General features: G+C 37.8%; 2 protein-coding genes across 2 annotated transcripts; both read right to left on the bottom strand.

Moving 5' to 3' along the window:
- Window positions 1-4,259: 4,259 nt before the first annotated feature.
- LOC110794908 (early light-induced protein 1, chloroplastic-like) lies at window positions 4,260-5,580 on the bottom strand. Its single transcript, XM_021999877.2, has 2 exons — window positions 5,217-5,580; window positions 4,260-4,776 (listed from the first exon to the last, which is right to left on the bottom strand). Exons 1-2 carry the CDS (start codon window positions 5,460-5,462, stop codon window positions 4,432-4,434), a joined length of 591 nt encoding a protein of 196 aa, XP_021855569.1. The 5' UTR covers window positions 5,463-5,580; the 3' UTR covers window positions 4,260-4,431.
- Window positions 5,581-7,070: 1,490 nt separating this feature from the next.
- Window positions 7,071-9,065, bottom strand: LOC110794890 (uncharacterized). The gene is made up of 3 exons (XM_056832839.1): window positions 8,418-9,065; window positions 7,967-8,183; window positions 7,071-7,744 (listed from the first exon to the last, which is right to left on the bottom strand). Exons 1-3 carry the CDS (start codon window positions 9,063-9,065, stop codon window positions 7,071-7,073), a joined length of 1,539 nt encoding a protein of 512 aa, XP_056688817.1.
- Window positions 9,066-21,659: the final 12,594 nt, after the last annotated feature.

A 21,659-nucleotide genomic window follows, 5' to 3' on the forward strand; every position in this document is an offset into this window, starting at 1 on the left:
CTTAGTTTGTTTCCTTTATTTTCTGTTTTGTTTTGTTTTGTTTTTTCCCCCCTTGTGTGCTTGTGTACAGTGATTTTCGGCAAAAATGCTTAAAGATGTCGAAATTCCGAATATATGTCCTTCTATCTACATAATTTCCAATCCACCGTCCATGTTGACAATAACTTGTAAAATATATTTTTCCCATAGTGTTATACTAAACCGCCAACTCATATAGCAGTTTATAACTCTCTTCAGCCTCTAGAGCAATTAGCAGAATTTGTATATAACCTCAAGAGTCAAGATATCATAGCACGTGTAAAAGATAAAAATAAAGTGTTGAGTTTTGGTGCCAAACCAACTTCGTCCTGTTTCTCTACATCTACTACTAATTGTTCAATTGAGCGGGTACCGTACCGGTAAACATCTTTAATTTTATTCAAAATTTCAAACTGATTTTCATCTTCAATTTTTAATTAATTGATTGGGGAAAAAATAATGGAAAAAAGGTATGAAATTAAAGAATTACATTGTTGAAATCAAGATCCTCAATTTCCCTCCTACCGTTAAGGACAAAATTCACTACAAGAATATGTATCTTTAACGACAACCTATTTACGACGGGTCAAAAATCCCGTCGCAAAAACCTTTTACGACGGGGCTAACAACCAAACAAGGACGGGAGTTTACGACGGCCCCCTTTTATGACGGGTTCGCGACAGGAAATCCCGTCGTTAATCAACGATTATTGGCCTTTCGCGACGGGATTTCCCGTCGTTAATAGTACAATTTCTTGTAGTGATTTCCCAAAACACACTACAAGAATTTGTATTATTAATGGCAATCCAATAATGACGGGTCAAAAATCCCGTCACAAGCCTTTTGCGACGGGCTTAACAACCAAATAAAGACGGAAACAACCGTCGCAAATGCCTTTTACGACGGGCTAATGACGGGATATATTTTCCATTAATAACGACCCCTTTTTATTACGGCTTCGCAACAAGAAATTCCACCACTATTGGTCTTTAGCGACGGGATATCCCGACATTAATGGTACAATTTCTTGTAGTGACATAAGCAAGCTCATACCATAACTAAAGATCAATTTTATTGATTGGGTGGTGCAGAGGCAAAGCTACAGGACAAACTCGGAGACGAGGGGTAGTTGTAGGCGATGGTTGGTGAGGGAAGGCGGTAAGCGAGATGTTTGGGGCGGCGGTGAGCGGTGGGTGGAGTTGCATAAAGTTGTCGTCTTTGCGGAAGAAGGAAGTTGCTCTGTTTTTTTATTTATTAAAATTAAATCCTTCTCCAATTGTTAGTGAAAGCGCGCAGGGGAAGAGAAGATAATAATTCAGAGTAACAATAGAACCGGTAACTGAACTAACGACTCACGAAACTTGAAACCGCTAACTCAGTTGGTGGTTTGTATAACAAAATCGCTAACTCAATTAGCGGTTTTGTGCTGCTTCATTTTTAAAAAATTGGCTAGTTTATTTGTTGACGTGGACCAGGTAGAATGTGAATTAATTAAAAATGTGGCGTATTTTGAGAATTTTGACATTTTTAAACATTATTGGTCAGGGACGGACCCAACAATTATAAAATGGGGGTCCAAAATTAAATACAACTTCATTGGAAAAAAAAGGTCAACTACAAAAGTCAACTATAAAAGTCAAAAGTAAAAGTCAAAAGTAAAAGTCAACTATAAATTTGAAAACTCAAAATAATAAATTCATTCATAAGATACAATAAAACTATTTGAAAATATATTAAAAAAAACAGAAAATTAATAACTCTAATACTGACTACCATTTAATTTAAATATTTAAATTCAACACTCAATAATCCAAACGATCATACACTACCACTAACACCTTAACAATGATACTGACCAGATTTATACTCACTCCGTCCCATAATTATAGTCCCGTTTGACAAAAAATACGAATTTTAAAAAAAATGGAATATAATACATGGAAAAAGTGGAATAAAGTACAAATGATGATTGAATAGCATGGAAAAGTAGAATATAGTACATGGAAAAATGTAATATATTACTCCGTACATGTGTGGGGTTTTCAATGCATTTTTAATTAATATAGTACATGGGAAAGTGGGGACCTTACTAGCCAAAATTAGAAATAGGACTATAATTTTGGGACGCCCAATTTAGAAAACAAGACAATAATTTTGGGACGGAGGGAGTATGTTTCAGTTCGTAATTGGTTTCTAAGAGAATCATTTTTCAGATAAAACATCCAATTCACTGCTCATCTTCCAATTAAACTTCCATGACATTTCATAGATTCATACACTTATACTTATAGAATCAAACACAACCACAAAACATCTCTCCTCAACTTCTGGTAACAAATAAAGTTGCATTCCCCATCATCATCATCATCCTCTATAGAACAACATTGGCGAAATTGCCCAACCCCTGTTTATCACCAAAATTTGAGTTCTCTAAGATTGTAAGTATTTTCACTAATGTAAATTGCTAGTCAATTTTTAATCTTAAACCCAAATCATAACTCTAATACTGACTACCAATTACTTTAATTTTATGATTAAAATCACCCAAAATCTCATTTGCAAAAAAGAAAACCTAATTAAAATTGAACCATATAAATTATTTAACTGAAAATTAAGAGTTGAGAGGACCAATTAGGCAATCACCAAGAGCAACCGGCGAGTTGGAATGGCGACGACGAAGAACGGTGGGTCCGGGACTGTCGGAGCCGCCGCGCTGAGTGGAGGCAGTCAGGCAGGGGCACTGGGGTGGGGCAGGCGGTCCACTGGTCCAGCCGTTCAGGCGGTGCCGCGGAGGCGCGGAATCAACAACAGCGTAGAGCACAGCAGACGGCAACAACAAGTCGTTGTGAGAATGCGAGAGATTATTTTCAAAAACCCATTTGTGAATTGTGAGAGATTCCGAGATTCATGAGAAACCTTGAATGGGAAAAACAGTCGTTGGTAAAGCAAGAAAAAGTTGGGTTTTAATTTATTTTTAATTTAATAATTAATGAGTTTTGGAAGTATTCAATTTGGGACTAGGAAAAAGACAAATTTATTAACTCCCTTCAGAGCATGGATATATTAGGCTAATTTATTTTCTAAACACTTGAAATTATCCCTAAATTAAATGTTTTAATAAAAAAGATACTCCGTAATATATAGTGGGGTATGTAAAGTAGGAGAGAGGAAACAAGAGAGGATCCTCTTTAATGTGTGGAAAAAAAATAGAAATAGGAAGATGAAGAGGAAGGAGATAGTGGGAAATGATTCCCTCAAAAAAGATAGTGGGAAATGATGTGAAAGAAAGAGAACATGATGTGTCAAAAGGAGAAAAAGAGAGAGAGTTGAAGAGAGGATATATAAATCCTCTTCAATAATCTTGCTCTTATAGTTTCACGTGATTTATTTTTGAAAGTTGGGAATTTTGTTCCACCTTTTCCTCCTTCTCATATTATTGCTGACTTGTTTGGGGGACCACAAATACAATTTTATTTATTTTATTTAAATTACAAATACTTTCTAATTTTTTTAAAAAAATAATGGGGGTCCCTATGGACCATACGGGATATCCATAGGTCCGCCCCTGTTATTGGTGGAAATCACTCTACTTGTGTGGCTTTGTTTTTCTTTTGGCTTTGCTCTTTTTTCACCATTTTTTAAGGTGTATGTTCAAAATAGAATAAAGTTAGCTTGTTAATTACTTTCGAGTCCGAGTCCGAATCTTAATTTTATCTTATAAATTGTGTCTGACTTGCTGTTCAGCTACATGAGATTGACTTAATATTAAACAAATGCAACATGAAATGCATGATTGTAATCCATATTTAATATTTATCATAGGGTGTGAATGTCAATTGATGCCCGAAAATACAATATTATAAAATTTATGGAAGAGTATAAGTTATTAGGATTCTCTCATTTTCTTTCCTTTTAAAATAAAGACACATATATAACTACATAAGTATTCATAACTGTTAATCTAAAATTTTCTCTTAAAATAAAGACACTTAAACATTCACAACCAGTTGATCTAAGAAATAAACCACTTGAAATGATTCTCACTAAAAATTTAGAGTTGCAAACTTGGAACCAAATCACTGAATTAGTCAACCGAAAACAACCACCATACGAATGACCATCCGTGAGGACAATTAATTTTAAATTTTAAAGCAAGCCAAAGCAAAATTAAAAGGAACTAAAAAAAAAAAAGCAACCCAAAGCAAAATTAAAAGGAACTAAGTGTGGCTCAACGAAATGAATTCAAATTAAGAATTGATAACTATATATCATCGTAGGAGTATTTTACAAATACATTTTACAGTAAACTAATCCCTTCCCAAAATTGTAATCAACCATCCCATAATAATTCATTTCCTATATACATAATATATCAAACTTAGATCAAGTCACACATCAAAAATTTGAGTTAGCTCAAACAAGCGCTCCACCTTTAACGATCTCAGTTACAGCCAAGGCAACAAGACCTAACATAGCAATTCTACCATTCCAAAGTTCGGCGTTGGCGTTCATTAACCCTTGTGTCTTTGCTTCTGCTCGGCTTCCTTGGAGCAATGGCACTAATGATGCTACTGAAAGAAGGATGCTTGTTCCTAGGAACCATTGTGATCCACCGTCGGATATTTGAGTAAATAGGTCTGTGCCATTAGATAGCTCTACGGCTATTGCGGCCACGAACCCGATCATTGCTAGGCGCCCGTTGATCCTTTCCGGTGCAGGGCCACTAAAGGCGAACAAGTCTCTGAAGTTTGTGCTTACCTGTCAAATTCAAACTAAAATTAGTACTAATATATTTATGTGCACCAAATACAACATTAGAAACTTAGATGTGACGGTCTTATGTATTAGACCAATTTCTTACCAAGTAGTTGTATTTTTTAATCAAATTTTTATACATTGTGATGAAATAATTATGTTAAATAATTATAATCCATAAAATAGTTATACTTTCTAATCAAACCGTTACACTTTATAATCAAACAATTATATTTTTCAAGGATGGCATTAGAGGTCTTATACGTACGACGGTTTCATAGAAGACTTACCCATATAACATAGCCTAGCTAGCTAGTTACAACTCACAATATTAAAGAAATGCTAGTAAACATTAATTTAGCTTAAACATAACAATTAAGTTTTAAGATTGAAATTAATGTAACAACTTCTAATTAAGAACATAAAGGTATATAGATTTATACCTTCTTTGGTTGAGGCCTAGGAGTTGGAATAGGGGTGGGTGAAGATACAGTAGGGTTCGGTTTGGGTACACCGGAGTCAAGCTTGGGTTCACCTCCAGCCTTCTCCTCCGCCATACACTTAACACCAAAATTGACACGTTTTGCCATCCGAGGATTAAACCCTAGTGGATACGCCTTGGAGGTGCCATTAGTGAAGGCACCAACAGAGTTGGAAAGAAGGGCTTGTACTTGCATAGACATTGCCATTACAACAATTAATTAACAAACTTTGATGTGGCTTAGATTAAGATAATAATCAACTTCAATTAAACTTTGAAGTAGAATGCTTTAAAATGAGAGTGTAAGTTACTTTTGGTGATGAAGTATGCATGTGAAGCGTATTGTATTTATAATAGGCCGGGTAATTGGTAGGATCCGAATTAAGGGACAATTTGGATCCACGTTGTGTAGTAAAATTGAAGGGGTCACGTAGATTTGTAAATGAACACATATTTGGAACTTGGAAATGGGGTGTTGTGGAGTGTCTAATGCCCACTTATATGATGTCCACTTGCGAAGCGTTTGATGTTTGTCTCCTTACCACAAACTTTTTTGCTACTTGTCTTGGGAGTTGGGACCAGAAGCATATAGTCCTAGAAGCAACGACTAAATTGAAATACAAATTACTCCCTCCATTTCTTTTTGTTGTATTCGTTTCCATTTTAAGCGTTTCTTTTTGTTGTATCCGTTTCTATTTTTGGACATAAATTTTATCCTAAAATACCATTACATTTCTATCTAATTACCAAAATACCTAAAGATTCTACCCATTTCCCACCTAAATTTCCCCACCCCTATTATTTAATTCGGATATTTCATTAAATGCCCCTGAGTTTTGATGTAATTCACCAAATGCCCATCAAGTTCCAATAATTCACCAAATGCCCCTGACAAATGACTTAATACCCAAAATACCCTTACTAATAACGGTCCGTTAGTCCGCCGTTAGTCTAGTTTCATATTTCACCAAATGCCCCTTTTTTTAAACTTATTTCACCAAATACCCCTATTATCAAACTTATTTCACCAAATGCCCCAAACTTAGAAATAGGTATTCTGATGTTCCAACGGCTAGTTTTTTATGCCCCAAAGTAGTCGTTGGTCTTGCTTGGCTATAAAAACCCATTTTCAGAATGTTTCTTGTCATGTAGATGTTGTTTTGCTTTGCTTTGCTAATTTCATTAGATTTGTGTCATGAGTTTTGTTTCCAAATCATCATCCACACACAATGAGTCCACATACATTAGAGTACCTAACAAAGTTTGTTATTGTGGTAGGAAATTTGCCATCCGAAGCTCCGATACAACGCTCAATCCACAAAGGTTGTACTACAAGTGTGATCCTTGCAACAATCTAAGATGGTGCAAGGGAGTAGTTGAGCAAGAAAATAGGGGGCAGCAAGGACAACTAAGGGGAAGCTTAGACGAAGGAGAAAGTGCTGAAAACAGGGGAAGCCATAAGATGGAAGAGGAATTGAAGCAAATGAAGAAAAAGCTAAAACATCAACAAAAAGTAGTTAACGTTGTAATACAAATGGGGATATTGATGTTTGTAATCCTACTGTTTGTAATCATGAAGTAAACACAATTAATGAGTAATAATATCACATTTCATTAACTATGGTTGTTGCAAAATATGCACAAAATACCTAAATGGGAAGCAATTCTGTTTAAGCTTCAAATACAAAACATTGCACCAACTAACTTTAATGTTGTTCTTAGCTTCAAAAACAAAACATTCAATATTTGCAAGATCAAAACATTTGTGCAAAAAACTACCCAAAAAATCTTATATGTTGACAGATCATTTTCCCCCTCAGGCTTGCTTGGATTTCTTGCCCTTTGGTGCTGCCTTGGAAGTGCTTGCACCATCAGAGGTTGTTTTCCTCTTATTTGTTGTAGCTCTCTGTTTTGGTGGTGCCTTGGAAGTGCCTGCACCAGACTTGCAGGTCCTTGCATTGTGGCCCATTTCCTTGCATTTGCTACACTTAACTGAAGTGTGCCTCTTCCTCTTTCTAGCTTCCATGGCACCCCTCCTTCTCTGTTTTTGAGGTCTTCCAGCACCCCTCTTGATCCCAGGTGGTTTAATGGTGGGCAGTGTGGATCCAGGCCACTGAGTAGGGTCAGCCATTGGGTGCATATGCTCTGCATATGCCTGTTTATAAGCAGCACCCTTGAAATAAGTGGAAACAAAGTCCACAGGGTCAAGTCTCTGGTTGTAGATGACCCTCAAGCCATGTTTGCAGGGCATACCTGACCCTTGCCATACTCCACACCCACAGGTTCTGTTGTGTAGATTGACTGGGAACTTCACATTGCCATCCTTCACCTCAAACTCCCCACCACCACATGCAGTAGAGTAACAGAATCTGGATTCTGCACTTCTCAACTCTATTTCATGTTTGGCATAGTCTGTTAAGTGGTTAGGCTCCATGTTTGCTGCTTTATCAAACCTGACCCCAATTCTCTCCATGGACCACTCCCTTATGGCTGCAAATAAACACATAAGAAGTTAATATAAGAACAGTCACTGAAACTTTGACACAAACAGCAAATGAGAAGAAAAATAGAAGACTTTACCTTCAAATAGTGACAACAAAGGTAAATCCCTGTATGGCTTGGTGAGAGCATTGAATGATTCCACATAATTAGTTGTGTTATGATCACAACACACTGCTGGATCAAACTGATGTCTTGACCACTACTCAGTACATGTGTCCAGGTACTTTGTTGCATTTGGATCAAATTCAGTGATCTTCTCTATTGCCTTGTTGTAAACAAAGGGGTTGTAGGCATTTGCAGCTATCCAGAAGAGCTTGTGGAAAAGTTCTCCACTCCAACATCCATTCTTGCAATTCATGTATAGATGCTGAGCACAACACCTTCTAGTGGCCATTGGGAAGTTTTCATGAACAGCTAAATCCACCCCCTGAAATTACAAAGCAAGGCAAAGCAAAGCAAACATTTAGAGTGAATGGGCATTTGGTGAAACAATGTACTGAAATTATTTAAACTTAGGGGTACTTGGTGAAATAACTTTAAACTTAGGGGCATTTGGTGAAAATACTTTAAACTTAGGGGTATTTGGTGAAATAACTTTAAACTTAGGGGTATTTGGTGAATTTATAAAAAGATGAATAAGAGATAAAAGTTAAGATCTTACCCTCATTCTGTCACTGATGAATGTCCAGTCATCCCTGCTGCAGCCTTCTCTCTCAAACAGTACCCTGAGGTTCCTCATAAAATAGTTCCAGCTCTCTTGACTTTCAGTGTCAACAACCCCATAAGCCAACAAGAAGATCTCATTGTTGCCATCAATCCCCAAGGCTGACAGAAGAATCCCCTTGAAAAACCCACTGAGGTGAGCTCCATCAATTCCTATCATTGGCCTACACCCCTTAAGAAATCCCCTTACTTGTGCACCAAAGGAAAAAAAGCAAGCCTTGAACTTTGGTTGCACATCCCCAGGATCACTATGCCATGTGATCAGTGCATAACTCCCAGGGTTAGTATCCTTTATCATCTCTGCATACCTAGGTAGCAATGCATAGGACTCACTAAAACTCCCATTAATAACCTCCTTAGCCAATGCTTTAACCTTGTAGAACATCCTTGGTTTTACTTGTATCCTATACTTCTGTTGAGTCATCTTCTTCAATGTTAAGACAGGGATATCTAAGTTTGCCTCAATCTCTGGCAACAACTTCCCCACCAACCATTTGGTGGTCACTATGGGGTTAACCTCAAGCCTACCACACTGTCTGTGCTCCCCAGTCAAGGATTTGATTGCCCAACTAAACTTATCCACCATTTTTGAGGCATGTATCCTCCAATCACAACCCTCCACTGCACAAACAGCAGTGTATCTTCTACTGTCTGCCTTCTCAACACTCAACCCAAACCCTTCGTGTATGCAGTAGTCTCTTAGGACATCCAGGAAGGCCTCCCTATCTGTAAATATCAACCATGGTTCAAGCTTAATAGAACCATAGGGCTGCTCAACATATACCTTCCCATTCTTGTAATTCTTGTCCCTTTTTGAGCTCCCATCTAGACAGTCCTCAAATGACATATCATGGATGTCATCCCCCATACTTGCCAACTCCTCCTCCTCAACAATGAAATCCCCTATGTCTGATTCATCATCACTGTCTACATCACCATCATCACTCTCAGATTCCTCAAAATCAGAATCCTCACTGTCTTCATCATCCTCACCCTCAAATATCACAGCACCACCCTTACCCTTACATGTCCTAGCTGCCCTTTTGTTTCCCATACTAGCTTTAGACACAAACTTTCCCATTTTCACCAGTGTGGGTTTCTGTTAGGTTATGATACATATGACAATTCATAAATCATGCGGAAAAACCATAAAGCCAGGAAAGCATATTATTTACACATAATCATTTAGCATAGTTTAGATGCATACACTTTGTTGCGTGCCTTCCCTAGCTGCGCCCGAACCGAACAAGAACAAGTCTTTAGGACTCCAAGTGTCGTCCCTCCGTAGATAGTCCACAGCACGTCCGGATCCGCCTTAAGCTTGACCAACTAGGATCGCCCTTAAGGTACTTAGAATTTTCGGCACATATAGGCAATTGTATGACTGAATTTTTGCTCTCAAAAATCACTTTGAATACTTGAAATCTCTATGCAAAATAATGACCCTAGGCCTTTATTTATAGAGGCATGGAAAGGGAATCGTAATCCTATTAGGATACGAATTAATTAAATTAGAATCCTAATAGAATTCTTATTTAATTAATTCATCCTTTTAGGTTTAGGAATTTAATCATTAGTCGAAACCTGATAGCTTTAGGATTCGTATAGCACACCAACACACACGCGCACAACAGACCACGAGGGGCGCCATGCGCGCGCGCGCAGCCCGCGAGCTCGCAGCCCATTGCTGCGAGGCCCACACGCTGCCGCAGCGTTGGCGCGCGCTGGGCCTGCCTTGCGGTGGGCCTGGCGCAGCCTTGGCTGGTGCGTTGTGGCGCGCTGGCTTGCTGGGCGATGGCCCGGCTTCGTGCTGGGCCTTCGTCTGGCAGGCCTCGTCCGATGCTAATTCGTACGATACGCTTCCGATTAATTTCCCGATTCCGGAATTCATTTCCGATACGAACAATATTTAATATTTCCGATTCCGGAATTAATTTCCGTTTCGAACAAATGTTTAATATTTCCGTTTCCGGAATTATTTTCCGATTCCGGCAATATTTCCGATTCTGACAATATTTCCGTTTCCGGCAATATTTCCGATTCCGGCAATATTTCCATTTCCGATAATATTTTCCGATACGTACCATGTTTCCGTTTCCGGCAACATCTACGACTTGGATAATATTTATATTTCCGATACGATCCATATTTCCGTTTCCGGCAATATCATCGTTTCCGGAGCATTCATTTCTTGCCTGTGACGATCTCAGCTCCCACTGAAACCAAGATCCGTCGATTCCGAATATCCATAGATGGAGTATTTAATGCCATTAAATACTTGATCCGTTTACGTACTATTTGTGTGACCCTACGGGTTCAGTCAAGAGTAAGCTGTGGATTACTCATTAATTCCACTTGAACTGAAGCGGCCTCTAGCTAGGCATTCAGCTCACTTGATCTCACTGAATTATTAACTTGTTAATTAATACTGAATCGCACTTATTAGACTTAACATAGAATGCATACTTGGACCAAGGGCATTATTTCCTTCAGTTTCCCCACCCTAAACCCCTCAGGTCTAGCCCTTCCTGTTTTTTTGGGTTTGGTTGGAACAACTGGTTCTGGTCTAACTTGCTCTGGTTCAGGTCCAACTTGCTCTGGTTCAGGTTGTGTGGGATGGGGTGCTCCCTGTGTTTGTTGGGTTGTTCTGGTTCAGGTTCAGTTTGATGTGGGGGTGTTTGTGGTGTTGTTTCTTGTGTGTTTGTGGTTTCAGTGGGTTGTGGTGGGGCAGGTTTTGGTGTCTTCTTTTTTGGGGTGAGTTTCTTCCTAGGTTTGGCCTTGGAAGGTTTCTTAGGAGGGGGGGGGACTCTTGCTCTGGTTCAGGTTGTGGATGAGAAACCCCAGGAAACACCTCATCAGCATCCAGTGTGTCATAAATCCTCACATACTCAATCCCATCATCCTCACAATCCACCACTGGAACCTCCATAACAACTGTGTACCTAAGTTGTTCCTCCATTTCCCTCCTCAACCTCTCCTTTTCTTCCTCTGCCCTCCTCTGTTCTCCAGCCTCTCTTTGCATCCTCAAAAGCTCTTCCTGTCTCTCCCTTAATTTTTTTTCTTCCTCCTTTCTTTGACTTGTTAGGTTATGATACATATGACAATTCATAAATCATGCGGAAAAACCATAAACCCAGGAAAACATATTATTTACACATAATCATTTAGCATAGATTAGATGCATACTCTTTGTTGCGTGCCTTCCCTAGCTGCGCCCGAACCGAACAAGAACAAGTCTTTAGGACTCCAAGTGTCGTCCCTCCGTAGATAGTCCACAGCACGTCCGGATCCGCCTTAAGATTGACCAACTAGAATCGCCCTTAAGGTACTATTATTTTCGGCACTTTATAGGCAAATGTGTGACTGAATTTTTTCTCTCAAAAACTCACTTTGAATACTTTGAAACTTGTGTTATAAATTGTGAGCCCTAGCCTCATATTTATAGCGGTATGGAAAGGGAATCGAAATCCTATTCAGATACAAATTAATTAAACCTAGAATCCTACAAGAACTCTAATTTAATTAATTTATCAAATAGAATTAGGAATTTAATCATTAACCGAACTCTGCATGTTTTAGGAAACGTGCACGAACACAAACACTTGCACACACATGCACGGCAGCCACGATGGGCCCCATGCGTGCGCGCGAGCAGCAGCCCACTCAGCGCCCGCGCGCGCTGCGCGCAGCCTGCTGGGCCTGGCCTTGCGCTGGGCCTGGCGTTGCTGTTTGTGCGGCGCGCTTGGCTTGCTGGGCGATGGCCTGGCTTCGTGCTGGGCCTCGTCCGGCAGGCCTCGTCCGATGCTTATTCGTACGATGCGCTTCCGATTAAATTTTCCGATTCCGGAATTTATTTCCGATACGAACAATATTTAATATTTCCGATTCCGGAATTAATTTCCGTTTCGAACAAATATTTAATATTTCCGTTTCCGGAATTATTTTCCGATTCCGGTAATATTTCTGATTCTGACAATATTTCCGTTTCCGGCAATATTTCCGATTCTGGCAATATTTCCATTTCCGATAATATTTTCCGACACGTACCATGTTTCCGTTTCCGGCAACATCTACGACTTGGATAATATTTATATTTCCGATACGATCCATATTTCCGTTTCCGGCAATATCATCGTTTCCGGAGTATTCATTCCTTGCCTGTGACGATCTTAGCTCCCACTGAAACCAAGATCCGTCGGTTCCGAATATTCATAGATGGAGTATTTAATGCTATTAAATACTTGATCCGTTTACGTACTATTTGTGTGACCCTACGGGTTCAGTCAAGAGTAAGCTGTGGATTAATATCATTAATTCCACTTGAACTGAAGCGACCTCTAGCTAGGCATTCAGCTCACTTGATCTCACTGAATTATTAACTTGTTAATTAATACTGAACCGCATTTATTAGACTTAACATAGAATGCATACTTGGACCAAGGGCATTATTTCCTTCAGTCTCCCACTTGTCCTTAGGGACAAGTGTGCATTTCCTAATTCCTTTGTCGCTCGATGCTTGCTCTTGAACATAAGGTAAGAGTTGTCATCCTTATTATATCCAGAGGTGTTCCTCGGTTTCAGAGTTCAACTGATCAAATAAACAGATAATCATAGCCTATGATTCATCCGAGCACGGCCATGCATTTCACAGTTTCTAGCTCTCCGAGTGGCCTTGTACAACTTTTAAGCATCTCATCCCGATTTATGGGAGGACAATCCCAATCTTGCGATCTTGAGATTAGACTTCGTTTGATAGGTGATTACCTGAGCGTTGCCTTTATAGCCTCCTTTTACGGTGCGACGGTTGGTCAACGTCAAAGCAACCAGTTCTCAAACAAGTAATCTCAAATCACTCAGGTATTGAGGATTTAGTGTCTAATAATTTAATGAAATTTACTTATGACAGACTTTCATCTCTTACAGTAAAGTTTCATAGGTCTCGTCCGATACTAGTCTTCCCAAAGTAAGTATCTATGCAAATGATTATGACATTGCCATGTCAACATAGTTCAAGAAACAGAACTACTAGTCATCTTGCATTCTAATCGTCTAACGTTTTCTATGCGTCCAATTTTATAGAAAACTCCGATTAGGGACCATTTTCAACCTTTGACATTCAAGTTCACTTGATAGACATTTCTTAGTCACAGGACTGGTCCTGACAGTCTATCTTGAATATATCGTCAAATTGAAGGGACTCATCATTTAATACTAAACCAAGATTAAATGGAATATGAAAATACATTTCATATATGATAAATGTTCAACCCCAATGTTTTATAACCATGGGCCTCAAACCCATCTTCTAAAACAATTCATGGAATTCAAAGCTATGCTTGATTTCCAGTGCTACAATGTGAGTGTTGCTTCTCACTTGTTGCATAGGTTTAGTTATCATGCTTTGCCAATCTTAATATCCTTTTCATCGAATGTTCTTCGAGATATGATGATAAGATCTTTTCGAGTTTGTTTATTATGTGATCTAGTCTTTCTTACTTCGATGGTGGTTTTACTCACTTTGCAATGAAGAACCATCAAGTTAGCAGACGTTTTTCTTGCTTCAAGAGTGGTTCTACGCATTTTTCAATGAAGAACCATCAAGCCAGCAGATAGGTGATCTACCCAAGTTCAGTGAAGAACTTTAAACAACCCTGTTTTATTGCTTCTTAGGCAATAATTACTTTTACTTCAACTGTATAGGTTGCTAGTGATGCTTTGTTTGGATTTACCTATCCAAGCAGTTCATAGATATGTGGAAGACTCTCCAACTATATCTTAGAACATAGAAATTATTATTTTAATTTCCCACGCAACAACTCATGGTCTCCAATCCATGTTGCCATTTCAAAACACGATGCTCTATAGCTCGTCCTTATCAATGGTTAACTCCAAAGGGTCTTGCTTGATCCTTTGCCAGTGTTTATGCGTGTAGCATCAATATTTAGCATATCTTTATTTCCTTGAATCAAGAACTATTCCTATGTACCTTTTCAAGTACCATAAGTATTCTTGATCTCAATCTAGTTGATCTTTACTTAGATCAATAGAGATTGGTATATGTTCGTCATGGCTAAAGTCATACGATACGTTTTTGGCGATCCTCATATTATATCATACATGATAAATTCTTTTGCAGAATAATTCCCAATTGAATTCTATTCATGTAACTTTAGCTTATCTAGTTTCAGTAGATACTAAATTCAGCTAAATTCTTTGACATATAATATAGGTTAAGAATCTTATTTAGATCCTTTGATGTTTAACTTAGTAAATGCTTATACATAGTTCAAACATCCTTTACTTAGATTTATTCACATGGGTCGAATATCTCCAATGGAGATTTTCGTGTTTGATTTAGTAAATGCCATTACTTAATCCAAAACAATATCATAAGATCTTTGTAAATAGATCTTAATACCCAGTATGTACTAAGTTTCGCCATGGTCCATCATTGATGAATAATTTCAAATCTAAGTCATTAGCATTTGAATGTTATTTCACAATAGAGAGATATGTGTGTGATACACATAGGACCAATTAAGTTTTATGTACTCCCACTAAACCTCTTACACATCTATAAGAATCATGTATATTTTATGAAACTAAAATGCTTATTAGCTTCACTTAAAATACAGTTCCAATTCCCAATTGCTTGCTTAAATCTGTACTTAGATTTTATAAGCTAGCTTTCCTTTTCAAGCATCTATTTGGATCCACAAATCCTATGACATGCCATGTACATAGTTTATTCCAACATTTGATTGAGGAATACTTTTGTCATCCAATTGCCATATTTACCAATATGCAATCATTGCTTGAATTATAGACTTGAAGCATTACGATTTTGCATGAGGTTTCAACACAATCCACATTGTGAATTTGCTTGTAACTTTTAGCAACTAATCTAGCTTTGTGTGTGAACACAATTCCATGTTTGATGGTTTTTATCCTTAAAACAAACTTGCAACCAATAGGTGTGAAACTATTCTTGCAAATCAACAAAATTTCAATTTTGTCATCAAAACATTGAGTATGTTTTATGGCCTCTAACCATTTAAAAACATTTGAGTCTATATATGGCCTCTAACCATTTTAGGGAATCTGGGTTTCGTCATAGCTTTCTTACAAGTCACAAACTCATTAATCTACATGATAATAGTTTGACTGCAAGTTGTAGGTTTCTTCACTATTTAATAGAAGAATCTCATAGTTTCATTGACCTGATCTCTATGTTTCTTTACTATCTAATAGAAGAATCTCATAGTTTCAGTGACTTGAATTCTATGCCTACTTGGGTATAGAACATCAAACAATAGAATATCAATAGCCACTTGAAAGTCCTTTGAATATTCTGTTCTCCTTGAAGCACTTGTAAAGTCTTCTAAGAGATATCTATTCTTTAAAGCCACTTCTAACGTCCTTAAAGAATAAGTTCGGATTTTCTGAAGCACTTCGAAAAGCCTCCGGAATGTCCGTTTATGTTTGTTGTTCGCCTCGAATACTTTCGAGGTCTATTTTCTCCCACTTGTCATTTTGGAAACGAATCTCCAAAAGGACATTATTTCGAGCAAACAAACATTATGTTCTCAAAAATTCGTGGTAGAAACAATACCCTTGTGTCTCATTTGAATAAATCACAATGAAACATATATCTATGCTTGGGCCTTAGTTTGTTGAATAACAAACACTAAGCTCCCACTGAGTTTAGGAACTCTTTAGATATATTATGAAAAGATATTCTGAAATTACTTTTCAATAGCTTTGACGAATTTGGTTTAGTTTGGTGGTAGTTGAGCATTTTGTTTTAGAAATTATAGGAAAAGTCTTTATGATTCATCATTGATCGAATCAAGTACTAATTGATTCCAACGTAGATATGCCATATCTTATGGACCTAGATTGTGAACACACAATCATTGATGATCATATTTGGTCTCAAGTAATCATGAACATGATCTAACCTAGATCTTTATGATTTCTTGCCAAGTGGATTTTATACTTCTGAATCTTTGAACTAGCCAAACAGATTCAAACTTATATCACATTGAGTAAATAAACCTATATTCACTCAAATCCATGTGAAATAATAAAGTCATAAAACCTTTCTTTAGCTTTGAACTCTATCGTCTAGGCGTTCTAACAATAGTTCATATTCTTTGTTACTTTCAACAAGTAAGACTAGCTTGTCTTAAGTTGATCTAGAAATCAACCAACTTTCAAAAGTCCATCAAAATAGAGCTTATGAATGTTAACTTGTTGATATGGTCTAAGCAACAATGCCAAAGATTAGTGGAACTCAAATCAAGGGGTTGATTTGAACCTAGTAAAGTTCTTTAAAGAGTTGTTTGTTTTAATCAAGCATATTGACTCAACCTGTAATTGACCATTTCATTCAAATAAACAAACAAACATTGTTTTTGTTTTTCTTGAATGTGAGTCTTTCTGTGTTTGAAGCAGAAATTTAGGTATGTTGATTATGGAACAAAATAGCCATTTAGTTCCAGCCTTTGAAAGGACTTTAAAACAAACTAGATGACCCTACAACTAATGTAGCATTTCCATGCTTCATTTCCCACTTGTAGGTCATTAGTGTAGCCTAGCTTCCATTGTTTGAGTTATTACCGAAGTAAGAACCTCAAGCGGTATATGATACCAAGGAAGTTTGATTGCTAGGTCACTTCTCTTTAAACATAAACTTATAGGTAGAAACGGAATCGTAAATTCCTTTCATTTCTTCCTCGTTTTCCTATTTCTTGTACCCTTTCTTATAGTCTTAAGAATTCAATTCTTTAGTGTTGACTTTTATACTTTGTTAGACATGTCCAATGTCACCCCAACAAGGTTCTTTACCATTTTAATTTATGTTGAATATTCTGTTTCAACTAGATGATCTTACCAGAAGCTTCTAAAGTTCTCTAAGCATCGATCTATTCGAATGTCTAGGAACTAGACTCATTCGAGAATTAAATGGAAAAAGGATTTTAGGTTGTTAACCATTGGTAAAGCTGAGCGTTTAAACTCAATGCTTTATGATCTCAAAACCACATTGTATTTTGAATTCACAAGCACCAATCGGTTTGCCATTCGACTTTGATACTCGAAAACAACCATAAAAGTCGATATAAGAAACGTACATTTTAAATTGCTCACTTTCTCTCATTTCCGTGAATCGTTCTTGGATTCACTACCAATCGAGGAAATTTACTGTTACCTTTCTAAAAGGATTTATTGCAGTGCAAGATATTTAATTATAAACAATAATTAAAACATACATTGAAGCATGCAAAGTCTAAACATTTATCATGAATAATAACTTGAAATTAAAGCAACCATGCAATTCAAACAAGTTATTAGCATTTTATTCGATTTTATTGTTCCGGCAGGTGTGAATAAAATGATTCCAAGATCCTAAAATCATTGAAGAATTAAGCACAGTTTGTCGACTTAATCCTAGAACATCTTAGGTAAGCAAAAGCCTTTTGCTAATAGTCTAGAAACTATTCTTGGTTGATAGGTACGTCTAAGAACTTATTAGGTAAACCTATCGATTTTGCCACGACATAAAAGGACTCCTTACTTATATCGTTGAGTTTCACCAAAACTAACATGTACTCACAATTATTTGTGTACCTTGCCCCTTTAGGACCAATAAGTAACACCTCGCTGAGCGAAAACTATTACTAGATTGATGTAAAGGATATCCAAGCAAGTGTATATTTTGGCATGGCACCTTTTAACTCAATTTTTAAGTTTGGAACTTAAGGCTCTTACTATGTTGGTTAGATTTTAAGTGAACTAAAATCCTTAATCATGCAACATAATCAAGCTTTTGATCTCATGCATTTTAAGACATATTTAAAGCAATAAATAACTTAAAACATGCATAAGATATTTGTGATCTAGTATGGCCCGACTTCATCTTGAAGCTTTGACTTCAAAGTCCGTCTTGAAAATCTCCGTGGGAGGCACCATTTTCTTCAAATAGGATAAGCTATAACTAATTACAACTATTTGATGGTTCGCAGACCATATTTGAATTGAAAAATAACTTTGGTACTTTAGACCAATTACATTCAAATTAATGGTACGCAGACCATATTTTCTATCCTATTTGGCCATACTAGTCACTTCATAACCTGCAAAACAGTACATATACAATATATACCATTCACCCATTCATTATCATGAATGGCCCACATAGCTGGTTAGTAAAACACATTATGCATCACGTAAACATTTGCAGCAATTAATCAAGGGCACCAATAATCTACCAATTATTCAGTCCTTATTAATTCTAATCAAGTTGTTTTAACCTTAAGGATTTGTAGACCTAATCAAGAGTTTATGACTAAAAAGCGCTCCCACTTAAACCAATAAATTCATATGCTTTACCAATTTTAAACATAAAAATGTATTTCTAGTCTAACCGGAAACATACAAATTTAATTAAAATTTAAAGCTCATATAAATTTATAATTGAATCCAAAAAGTTTAATTTAATTTCAGTCGCATTTAAATTAATTCATGATTTTAATTTTAGTAAAATAATTAGAATAAATAACATTTATTATAATTATAATATTCAAAATTAAAATCCAAGAAAATAATTTAAATTATTAATTTTAAAATTAATTAAAATTACGTGAACTGAAATTTTCAAATTAAACATTCAAAACGATCTAATCGTAACGCAAACACCCTACGCGTTGCACGCCCATGGGCCGCACGCACACAGCCATCGCTGGCCATGTGCGCGCAGCCCATGCGCTCGTCGCATAGCTGCTGCATCTCCATCGCAAGCCTCCGCACGCACTGGTGCTCGCTGCGCGCGCCAGCGCTCATCGCACGCGAGCTATCGCTCGCAGTGCGCGCGCGACATCGCTCGCTGGGCGCGCGACATCGCTCGCTGGGCGCGCGAGCCATCGCTCGCTGGGCGCGCGACATCGCTCGCTGGGCGGGCGACATCGCTCGCTGGGCGGGCGACATCGCTCGCTGTGCGCGCGAGCAATGCTGGGCGCAGCGCTCGTGGCACGCGAGCTTGCGCTCGCTGCGCGCGAGGCTGCGCGTTCTTGTGCGAGGCAGCGCGCGTTGTGGCGCAGCTCGCTTGCTGCCCACACGCGACTGCCTTGGCTCACCCTTCGCCCATGCCCATTCGTCCATTGCTCGTGGCACACGACACAAGGCAGGGCTGCTGCCTTGTGCTCGTGCACTACGCCCTTGCTCATTGCATTCGTGCCGCACGGGCGACGAGCTCCCTTGCTCGTCGTCGCATGCCCGCATTATACAACACCCCTTAAGGGTAACACGAAGCGTCCATTGCTTCGTGCGTGCAAGTTTTATGAACGAATCGCATAAAAATTTAAAATTTATATTTAAAATTAATGACAAATTAATAAATAATATTAATTTCATAATTTTAGGGCGAAAAATCGAAAATTTATTATCCAATTGATTTCCGATTGTTATGGATTCAAGTCTAGGTCATAAAAATTTAAAATTTATCATAAATTTACAATTTTTATGGTGGTTTTTAATCATAGGTTTCTAATTAAATTACAATTAATTATGAAAATCAAATTAATTCTAAATTATTCTAATTTTCAACAAATTAATCATAATTACAAATTAGATTGCATAATTAACAAGACTAGGCATTCAAACTTGTTAAACATATGCAGTAGGTCAATCAAAAATTCAAGATTTATCAACAAGAATCGCAAATATTTAATTTAACATCTTAAATTTACGAAATTTTGCATTCGAAAAACTAAAACCTTCGAAAAGTCATAGTTAGGCTTCGAATTTGAGAATTCTGGGTTCGGCAGAAAAATACTTTTTTTGTCAAAATTTTAGAATGCCTTTTACATGTGGAATTGACACAAAAATCACTCAATTCGGATGAGTAACGAAGAAACTGCCGAAAAACTGCGTACGTATAATTAAATAAACGCAATTTGCAATTAATTAACAATTACGAAAATTAATCACCCCTTTTAATTCTTGCAAATTTGTAATATTTAACCATGTTCATGCAATTTAGATTATGAAAATAATAAGGGGCTCGTGATACCACTGTTAGGTTATGATACATATGACAATTCATAAATCATGCGGAAAAACCATAAACCCAGGAAAACATATTATTTACACATAATCATTTAGCATAGATTAGATGCATACTCTTTGTTGCGTGCCTTCCCTAGCTGCGCCCGAACCGAACAAGAACAAGTCTTTAGGACTCCAAGTGTCGTCCCTCCGTAGATAGTCCACAGCACGTCCGGATCCGCCTTAAGATTGACCAACTAGAATCGCCCTTAAGGTACTATTATTTTCGGCACTTTATAGGCAAATGTGTGACTGAATTTTTTCTCTCAAAAACTCACTTTGAATACTTTGAAACTTGTGTTATAAATTGTGAGCCCTAGCCTCATATTTATAGCGGTATGGAAAGGGAATCGAAATCCTATTCAGATACAAATTAATTAAACCTAGAATCCTACAAGAACTCTAATTTAATTAATTTATCAAATAGAATTAGGAATTTAATCATTAACCGAACTCTGCATGTTTTAGGAAACGTGCACGAACACAAACACTTGCACACACATGCACGGCAGCCACGATGGGCCCCATGCGTGCGCGCGAGCAGCAGCCCACTCAGCGCCCGCGCGCGCTGCGCGCTGCGCGTGCTGTGCGCGCTGCGCGCTGCGCGCAGCCTGCTGGGCCTGGCCTTGCGCTGGGCCTGGCGTTGCTGTTTGTGCGGCGCGCTTGGCTTGCTGGGCGATGGCCTGGCTTCGTGCTGGGCCTCGTCCGGCAGGCCTCGTCCGATGCTTATTCGTACGATGCGCTTCCGATTAAATTTTCCGATTCCGGAATTTATTTCCGATACGAACAATATTTAATATTTCCGATTCCGGAATTAATTTCCGTTTCGAACAAATATTTAATATTTCCGTTTCCGGAATTATTTTCCGATTCCGGTAATATTTCCGATTCTGACAATATTTCCGTTTCCGGCAATATTTTCGATTCTGGCAATATTTCCATTTCCGATAATATTTTCCGACACGTACCATGTTTCCGTTTCCGGCAACATCTACGACTTGGATAATATTTATATTTCCGATACGATCCATATTTCCGTTTCCGGCAATATCATCGTTTCCGGAGTATTCATTCC

This window comes from Spinacia oleracea, chromosome 6 (genome assembly GCF_020520425.1).
Source record: "Spinacia oleracea cultivar Varoflay chromosome 6, BTI_SOV_V1, whole genome shotgun sequence".
NCBI lineage: Eukaryota > Viridiplantae > Streptophyta > Magnoliopsida > Caryophyllales > Amaranthaceae > Spinacia > Spinacia oleracea.